This window comes from Melanotaenia boesemani, chromosome 3 (assembly GCF_017639745.1).
Source record: "Melanotaenia boesemani isolate fMelBoe1 chromosome 3, fMelBoe1.pri, whole genome shotgun sequence".
Lineage (NCBI taxonomy): Eukaryota > Metazoa > Chordata > Actinopteri > Atheriniformes > Melanotaeniidae > Melanotaenia > Melanotaenia boesemani.
In genome coordinates this window covers 28,504,359-28,514,621 of record NC_055684.1, presented here as the reverse complement: position 1 = coordinate 28,514,621, position 10,263 = coordinate 28,504,359, and the positions used below count along the sequence as shown (strand labels likewise).

At 36.7% G+C, this 10,263-nt stretch overlaps 1 protein-coding gene across 1 annotated transcript in view; it reads right to left on the bottom strand.

Moving 5' to 3' along the window:
- Positions 1-2,292: 2,292 nt before the first annotated feature.
- Positions 2,293-10,263, bottom strand: part of LOC121636975 (voltage-dependent L-type calcium channel subunit alpha-1D-like) — a 28,054-nt gene continuing 20,083 nt past the window's right edge. Inside the window, exons 4-7 of the mRNA XM_041980840.1 lie at positions 9,629-9,801; positions 8,781-8,933; positions 5,489-5,682; positions 2,293-2,433 (exon numbers count right to left, since the gene is read on the bottom strand). Of these exons, the coding sequence (XP_041836774.1) occupies positions 2,374-2,433; positions 5,489-5,682; positions 8,781-8,933; positions 9,629-9,801 (580 nt within the window). The 3' untranslated portion in view covers positions 2,293-2,373. The remainder of the gene's footprint in view (positions 2,434-5,488; positions 5,683-8,780; positions 8,934-9,628; positions 9,802-10,263) is intronic.

The following is a 10,263-nucleotide window of genomic DNA, read 5'->3' as shown; positions in this document are numbered from 1 at the left end:
AAAATATTAAACAGCTTGGTCCTGTTATTTTAACAAAACACCTGGAAATATTCAGTATCTGATCAATTTGAGCATCAAGACAATAGACAAACATATAAACACACACACAGGCAAAAGCTAGAGAACACTGTAGGGAGAACCACAGGATTTACCATGAGTGTCGGACGACTGGCTGAACCACCCAAACCTTCCTTTCTTCTTCTCAATGAGGTCAGCCAGAGTCACCCCTTCATGTGTAATGCATGCAAGCCCATGCATTCAGACACAACGGCACAGCAGAGGGACATGGGAAGGGGGGCGAGAATGAGCTGCTATCAAAATGGGTCAGAGCACACAACACCACAGGACAACAACAGTATTCAAAATATCAATATTCAATAATGACAAGAGCAGCAGGAACCACATAGGCTGCAGACACTGAGGAGGGCAGAAGAACAACACGGAGAGCTGTTAATCACAGGAAGCATCTGCAGGTGACACGGACCAGGACTAACATGTGAGCATGTTAGCTGGAGCTCAGGTACTGCTGACAGACACTGAAAGCCAGAATGGATGTTGGAGAGAAACAGCTTGAACCTTACACTTCTTAATATATGAGCTTCAACTGGAATGTTTAAACATTATGGCTAATATGTGTAATGATGCTAATGAAAACTGAACATTAAATTATAAAAAGAGGAAAAGACATGTGGGAGAGGCAACAGCAGACAGAGACCATAGTGAGCAGACAAAGTGAAGAAGATCCAAAACTACCCAGCAAAAACTGTACGGTGAAGCAGGCGCAGGTTGTTGTGTATCATATGTGCTTCTTATATAAAGAGGATTTGGATTAAGAGTTTCTCTACTCCTCAAGTCATATGTTATTTTTTTCCTTCTCCGATAAACTGCAGCAGGACTTACAGCATGCTCCACTTCCATCAGTAACATACACAAGAGTGCAGGGACTAAACCAATTTATACATAGAGCATCAAACACATTTCATATGTTTAAATAAAGACCTCTAAATGGTATCAGTTGCCATAATACAAAAACTGTTGATAATAACACCAGACTTGTAACTTTCCCAATTATTCTTTTAGTAGTTTTATCTGCACTTTGTTTAATCAGCCTGCTTGTCAGTTAGTAATTGCATGAAAAAACATATTTAACACAGGAAATTATATGAATTGGGTTATGCTGTTGCTGGCTCTGTTGAAAATGTCTCAGATTTTTTTCCCTGCATGTTTGAAATGTTGATAAATTGATGGGCTTAAGAAAGAGAGACCTTCAAAGTGATTTCTTTTTTCTTTTTTAGACTATACCCTTTTTAAATCTGTTTAATAGGTCTACACTCTGCATCTGTGCTACATATATGTGACCAGTTACCTGGGGCAATAGGAAAAATAGAACACTTGAAATCAAAACAAGAACAAGAAAATGGAAAGCTCTGTTTTAACCAGAGGTGTGTGATAAACGTCTCCCCTAAATAATGTTTTAATTTAAATTAACTGTGATTTTCTTATCTATCTGTTGCATCACAGATTATTAAATGTGTTTAGAAAGATATAACAAAACCAAAAAAAAAAAAAAAACTCAATGATTGCTCAGTGTGTATGACACAAATATACACAAAGCATGCATTTAGATGACAGTACTGAAAATTATCACATTATCACTATGAACACATTCAAAGGCAAGAAAATACAGAAAATAACATAATTGATAAGTTTGGGAAATCACTTTCAGGCTAGAAGACTCTTTAAGGTGCTTATGTTTATTTTATATATATATATATATTTCTTTTTGTTTAATTTAAATATGACATATCATTGCAGATATTTCAGATTACATAGCATTAGCCAACCATTTGTATATGTAATATATTATTTCTGATCAATAGTCATGTCATTTACAAAGTTTATAAGTGGAACAAGCGGTTTTTAGTTTCAACCTGAAATTGTTTTTATCTCTGAGTAAAGATTTTCTTCCATTGTGTTTGCACAATCTTCTTGGATTTGTTCGTGTTATAAGTTTTTACCACACAGTCATCTGCATATATTTTCTTGCACAGCAGTTTATTAAGATCCCTTGGCCACCTTACAATGTTGTTCCTATTATAACTGCAGAAATAAAAAAAGCTCTAAAATCATTCATACTACTCGATATTTAACTAAATGTTGCAAGAGCAGTGTCAATTTGTTTTATGTGTTGTAGAGCTCTTATGATAGTAGCATTGTCCTAATTTTAATTGCATGAGAAGAGACAGTGGAAATGGCTGCTTACGGTTACGTTTGCTCCCCTCCTCAGCCTCATCCTCATTGTCAGGGTCAATGTCTTCAGCCTGAGTGATCCAGTCCAGGTAACCCTTCAGATCCTCCTCCAGCTGCTGCTTCTCACGCAGCTTTTGGAAGTCTCCACGCGCTTTTGCTTTCTCTCTCTCCTTGGAGAACTCTCTGGGGTTGAAGAGATAAATGTAAGTACACAAATAAATGAATGACTACGAACACAAAACATTCACAGCAAACAGCACAGCAAACAAGAAGTCTAATTTTTTCCACACAAAATTAAAATAATCATATCTAATTATCTCCAAACTGCCTTTTCTCTCAAAAGTTCTGTAAAAGATAGTTTATACTCAACTACTGGCCTTTCTGAAGAGCAGAATATTGTAGAGATTATTCAGTCTGGTTTAAAATCTCTACATAGTATAGAATCAGCCCTTCTAAGAGTTTTTAATGATATGTTATTAGCTACTGACTCTGGGGACTGTGTTGTTCTTTAACTTCTTGATTTATCAACAGCTTTTGAAAGAGTAGATGATGGAATTTTGGTAGATCGTATGGAGCATTGGGTGGGCATCAAGGCACAGCTCTACGACCTTGGTGATAGGTGATAGGACATTTTGTGCCAGCCTAGGTGATGCTGTGTCCTCTACTGCCCCTTTTCTATATGGAGTCCTACAAGGTTCAGTTTTAGGCCCTCTACTCTTTTCTCGAAACCTACTCCCACTAGGTTCCATACTCAGGAAACGATGTTATGCATAAGATAGTCAAATTTATATGGCTCTAAAAAGAACAACCCTTAACTCCAATTCACACTAGGAAAGTGTCAGATGCGGAACAAGCAAACATAAACATAACATAACATGGAACATAAAAAATCTTAAAATGGACTCTGATTTTACACGTAATAGTCGAATAAAGGCAGTCATAAAGTCAAGCTCTTTTTACTTAAGGGAGCTAGCCAAAGTTAAGCTAATTATTCCACAACAGCATTTCAAGACCTTCATCACCACTAGACTGTATTTGGGGGTTAGTGGGTCTTCCATTGCTCGCCTTCAAATGGTACAAAATGCTCCTTTAACTGGCACTAGTAAACATGAACACATTTCTCTGGTTTTAGCTTCACTCCATTAGCTGCCTGCGTATTTTAGAATCCAGTTTAAAATTATTTTATTTGTTTTTAAATCTCTTAATGGTCTTGCACCACCCTACTTCACTGAACTTCTTCTTACACATTCACACTCTTTAAGATCACTTGATCAGCTGCTCTTGACACTCTTGCGATGTTGACATTTTGCTTCTGTTTTTATATTTAAACTTGTCTTTTTTATTTTATTGTATTGTTTTTTTTATTTTATTTTATTTTTGATTTTTGATTTTATTCTCTGTGCTTTAATCTTATGTACAGCACTTTGTCCACTGTGTGTGGTTGTTTTAAAGTACTTTATCAATAAAGTTGGATTGGATCTCAAACAACAAGAAGTTTAATCACAGTAGGATCATATCATTTAGACTTATTCTGTCTTTTGTCTCATTCATGATGAGTTGAATAAATTTGCAAACAAGTCACATTTTAATGTAGTGTGTGTTTTGCTGAACTGTAGCCACTGGAGGGAGATGTACACCTCTACAAGACTACACAGTAGTATAAATAGAGCCCAGTTGTACAGTAGCGCATCCTTCAGGCAAGCATCTTAATCATAAAGGAAAGGTAATTTAGGTAGACAGATGGTTTAATAAAGACACGCAACATTTGCACGTAATTTTAATTTATAAGTTATATAAGACGAATGTGGAAACTACAATATGGGAAACTGTTAAGAAAACATATTTAAATGAAAAGTGTCAGCTTCTGGTTAGAAAATATATACGATAAAAAGGTAAAGACTTTTAGTGATAAGAGGCCTGCACAGTAGAGGTGGTAAAACTGAAATAAGATAATAAACAATGTCCATTTAAAGCAGATGAGCAAGACAGCAAGACGATCAGATTTGACAGTTAAATGAACTTCATCAGCTTCCTAAATAAGTAAATAAATAAAAATCAGCTTTTCTTGCTGGTCAACTATCCAGAGATAATTCTAATGTAATACCCCACCCCCACTCCACAGAGCTGGGAAAGCAAACTAGGGTTTGAGGGAGCTTATGAACACAGAGGGAGTGAAGGCCGAGGAATAAGATTAATTTCTCTCTCAGGAGGTTGGATGGGTTGAGGGTGGGCTGGGGGAAGAAACGCTCACTTTGCAGTTGCCGTGGAATGGATGTAATAGTTTCACATAAGAAGTAAAGGAAAAAGGCCTGAAAAAGAATTTATTTTGATGTTTTAACACAGACGAGTTACAAGTTTATAATCTTAAAATGTTTGTATAAAGATTGTCAGGATCTGTGTATTTGCTCAAATTTTAAGCATCTGCAGCAGTTTATTTTCTTTTCAGGCTGCCACTACTTCCCATACACAACTGAATATGCTTTGCACACTGCAGACCAAAACCACTGCACACGTTGCCTCTTACCCACTTAATACACCTAACACAAGATTTAACACGAAAAAGGATCCCAGTATAATCAGGCTGACAAAATAAATCCATGGAGTTTCCCATCCAATAGCATCGTTGACCTACAGGAGCCAAAAGAAGACATTAACAGGCACAAACAGAAAAAAAAAAACCAAACAAAAAAAAAAAAAACAAAGAAGCTCTGGCCTGCGACAGACAGCTAAAGACAGAAAGTCTTCAACAGAGGAAGGTTCTTACCCGCTCAACACACCCAAAACCAGGTTAAGAACAAAAAAGGAGCCGAAGATCACAAGACTGACAAAGTACACCCATGGAAGCTCAAAGCCCATAGCATCGTTCATCTGGAGCAGCGAGCAGTCGCCACAGAGGAAGGAGAAGATGAGAAAGAGAAGAAACAGTGTGAAATACAGGAAAAAGTCCGAAAACATAGACAGTACAGTGGCCTAAGAAAAACAGAGTTCTTATAAGAGCACAAGATCATGCAAGAACAGCAGCATTTTGTTCAAAGAGTTGCATTGAGTCAGTCATTTAGGCAATCAATCATATCTGAGTGATAAGAGCTGCCTCAGGAAATTATCATCTGCTTCATCATCACATTGTCAGTCACATCACTGCTGTGTGTATGATGGTAAGACACATCGAAGCTGAAGGCATGTGTCTGTCACAGGTTATGAACAGGGCAGGCAGCGGTAGATCAAGTTTAAGTCTCACCCAGTACAGCACGTCTGTCCAGCCCTCCATGGTGATGCACTGAAACACCGTCAGCATGGCAAACAGAAAGTTGTCAAAGTTGGTGATGCCGCCATTGGGACCTTGCCAGCCTTCCCTGCACTCTGTGCCGTTGGGGCACTGGCGCCCATGACCTGAGATCGCACATGGAGCTGGTTCCTCTTCTAATATCCCTTCTACAGAGAGATATTTCATCATCAGGCTTCTAATGTTGTTGAAAATTACTGCATTTAATATGACAGTTTCTCATTTTTTATTTAAGATTCAGGAAGTGTTAATATAATGATTCAGTATAAACAGTATGGAAGATATTAGTATAACCCACAAAGAAGACTGACTTTTTCATGACTTGATTCATGATTTTGTTGCACCTTATATAAAAGGAGTGTTTGCATCAATTAGAGATTGATAAATGTTAATTTTATTAATATACATTCTTGATAAATACTTGAAATTCAATCGAATGTGACATGGCAGAGTGGCAAGCTGCATTGCCAATAAAAAAAGCTTACAAATCTCAAAACACAATAATTTAAAAATGACCATTTTTTGCCCATTGACCTATTACTTGAAAATGTCATGCAGTTGGAGATTTAGTTTTGTTTTTAATTTTATTTTTTAATACTGATACATTTAGGAAAAAAAAACACACATTTAAAACACATGTTCTTCTTCCTTCAACGACAAACTTTGCTCAAATCCTTTTTCTTTTTCTGGCCCCATTTCTTGATTAAAACGTAACATTTTAGTTGTGTAAACTTTAAAAATGGTGCTTACACAATGACGGATCAGTGGTGGCAGTCTAAGAAGTTCAGATACAGTAGTGATGCAATGATTGAGTCTGTTTGGTCAACTCTGTATCGAACTTATGAAGCAGAAATGTTGCAAGAACTGTTTCGATACGTTGTTTCAGCATTTCTAAAGTCACTGAACACATCAATCTATAGGCCTCTTTATGTCAGACGTGCCTCCGATGGGTGTCAAGCTGCTTCATTGGGATTTTGAAAGGGCTGGGCATGTCAAATCTCAATGCTTTACAGGGGGCTTGAAGCTAATATCAACTCATTTTTGTACTGTAGATATTATCATCATTGTTCTTCTTCTTATTATTATTATTATTATTATTATTATTATTATATAATCTCAGTCATTCATTGCTTCACAAGGCTTTGATTTTTGCTCTTCCTAGTATATGGTAATGTATCACTTGAAGGGTATATTTAGTGATTTCACTGCTCCTGGGGGCTACACTCATGACTGCCATAATTATCATCATTGTTATATTATTCTACGGTCACATTATGTAGCCCCTCAGTTTATTGACTAAAACTTGAAAATCTTATGTTTTGCAGAAATTGAGAGTTTTTTGTGACAAGCCTTCATTAGTTTGCCAGTGTGGAAGACCCAAACGCAAAATGTACTTGGGAGCATAATTTCTCATTCTTAAGGAGAAATTGCATCATCTGTTTATTCTGTGAAATAAAGTCAAAATTAGTCTGTTAGTTACAAACTGTATGAAAACATGTTTTACTCTATGTTCTTTTTTAAAATGCACTCAAATGGGGAAACATATGGTGTCAGGAATTCCCAAAGTTAACATGTTAACAAATACAATTTTTCTCTGCCACTGAATAGCTTAATAGCATCTCTTAGCAGAATTGGGATATTTTGGGTTGTTAAGCAATAAATAGGCTACCAATTAAAGTAACTCGGAAAAGCTGTATTGCCTGGACATATGCATTTTCCAAGAAGACCATATGAGTGTGTGGGTGTGCTGTGCCTCAAGCGGATGACCGTGCAAAGAAACATGTGATAAGCTGACACTGACGCAACAGCAGAAAAGAACAATTTTAAGCTTAGAACTCAGAGCCAGCTGGGACGTTTTAAAAATATGCACTTTATTATTTGAAACCACATTAAATACTATTCCAAATCCAAAAATTATTGTAAGTCAATATAACGATGAAGCAATATGGGGCCATGATTGTTGCACTTTTCATTAAAATTTCTCCACACCTCCACAGTTAGAGACAGGTCAAGACTAAAGGCAAACCTAAAATCGTCTTCTTCCATGCCTTTGTGAAGTGCAGAATGTAGATTTTGCATTAATTTCATCTTGTTGAAAGTTAAGTTTATTTTAAAGCACAAATAAAGCAAAGTATTGAGGTAGCACACATATCAAATTAAAGACAACCGCTTTAAAGTAACACAATAAAATAATAATAAAAAAAAACATTTAATTAAAAACTATTTAGAAAGCATACATGGCTGTAAGAGGTCAGAAATATATATAGATGTCCCTGGAAAGATAATGCCTTTAAGGCAGAATATGTGCCTCTAAAATCTTAACGAACTCTTCAACATTCATGTTGCCATCACTGGACTATAATGAACTGCACCACAGGGATAAAACAAAAGAGCCTGATGTTGTAGATGGTCATTTTTTGTTTTGGGCCTCAAGCACCTGGTGCCCATTTATACACAAAAATAGTTGTGTACCCTTTGGTCTGACCACACCACACATTTCTATGTGATGGTGTATCCCTGATGCCTTCCAGCCCACTCTGTGATGCCACTGGACAGGTTCACAAAGCCACTTTTTTGCACAGTCAGGTTTTAGGTGGCATTTCTAAAGGTAATTTTATATAGTAGTGCTTGTCAAAACTTTCCTTGCCGTGTAGGTTTACGACCGTTTTAAAAATGACAGTTCTTGAAGCAGGGCTGTCTGAGAGGTCAAATATCACTGCCATCCACCTCGGTACTGTTGCCCTTTACATATTAAATATACAAATCTCTTTCAACATTTCCAAGAAATTTAACATTTTAATGATTTTCTGACACATTTATTGGCAAACTATAGATATTCTCTGCCTTTCTTTGTTCATTAGAAAAACTAAGATTGTCAAAGATATTACCTTTGCATTGAATCTTGATTCAAATGCCAATCCTCTTTTTTTAAAACTATTTCATATTCAACCCCAACTTTCTCCTATTTGGGATTTTTAAAAAAATGATATAAAATTGAATACACTGAAAAACTGCAAATGAAAGAAAATAATAAAAAGCAAAGTAAGTTCCCTTTAAATGATACACTGAAAATTCTAACAGGGAAAAAGTATGTCCATGCCTTATTTCTGTGTGTGTCTCAATTTAACAAGTAAATAAGACAAAATAAGCTATTTTGTCAAAATATCTCGATAAATTCCTAAAAACAAACATACTGACTACAAGGCTGGTTTTCTTTTATGTGTAAAAGACTGCCAAGAGCACTTACCTGAACCAGGTATAAAGCAGGATGCGTGCATTTTACCGATGAAAAGCTCCAGGCCGATAATAGCATAGATAATGATGACAAACAAGACCAGGAGGGCAATGTGCAGGAGAGGGACCATGGCTTTAATGATGGAGTTCAACACCACCTGTAAACCTTAGCAAAGAGGAAAATGAACACGTTACAGGAGAGAAGCCGAGGTGTACTTTGTGTGGCTGAATGTAGGATGAAATACTCTTTTATAAACGGTCAGATCTGCTGGACTCCTTTGTAAATATATAAAAACAGTGACACACCTGGTACAGGATGGCCTATTGCATCCTATACTGTAGTCTAGTTAAATACTATAGTATACTATAGTTTAAAACTTTTAGTAAGGACAGAGAAAGTCCAGAATGAAAATATGCAAGTCTTAATAATTTGCATTATGTATGTAAACACCATGTTTTCCCCATAATCAGAAAAAAGGCACTCTCCTCTGTATAATAGCAATACCAGTTTCAGTGTATTGTGCACATCTAACTAACCTTACATCTCATAATAATGTTAGATGTGTTTGTTCTCAGACTGTTTATTGTTATTACAATCAGAGCACCTGTCTCTGAGGAACTGGGATAGATAATGAATGAATGATTTTGGGAAACAGTCCTCTGAGACCACACTTGGACCATCTGGACTTGCCATGCGACTGTTTACTCTCCTTTTGATTGTAATGGGAATAGTGGGTATGGGATTAGTGAATATGACAATTATATAAAAAATAGAAAAGATGTGGCAAATGTTACACATTCTGTCACACTCTGTTAAATCACGCTGTCTCTATACAGAGCTCAAAAGTTGTTACCACTTACTGGGTACTCCTGAGACCAGCCGCAGGGGTCGCAGCACACGGAAGGCTCGAAGGGCTTTAACGTCAAATCCACCTGGCTTACCCCCATGCCCATGCATCGACGGATGAGGTTGTTCTCCCTCGCTTTCTACCTTCTCCTCTTTGGTCAAAAGCTCCAAGACAACACTGAAAAGTCTGTCAGAAAACAAACTCATAATTAAATAGACGGACGGCTGGACAGACAGACAGACAGACAGACAGACAGACAGACAGACAGACAGACAGACAGATAGATAGATAGATAGATAGATAGATAGATAGATAGATAGATAGATAGATAGATAGATAGATAGATAGATAGTCTTATAACCTTCTGCCAGATTCCTAGTTACCACAAATTTATTCCAAGGTTGTTTTTTTTTTATCATTACCAGCTTAATATGTACCTGACCAGTAATACATGAATTTCTTACAAAAATGGGGCAATGCTAAAAGTGCAGCATAACAACATAAAAACATAATGTTATAATGCCTCAATACTCAGATTTATCTGTTCCATATACAAATAGAACCTATACAAAGAGGGCTGCATCCCAAGAACTGCTTCCCACTGGGGTCCCAAAGTGGAATCGACAGTGAACAAGTCTCTGCTCATGA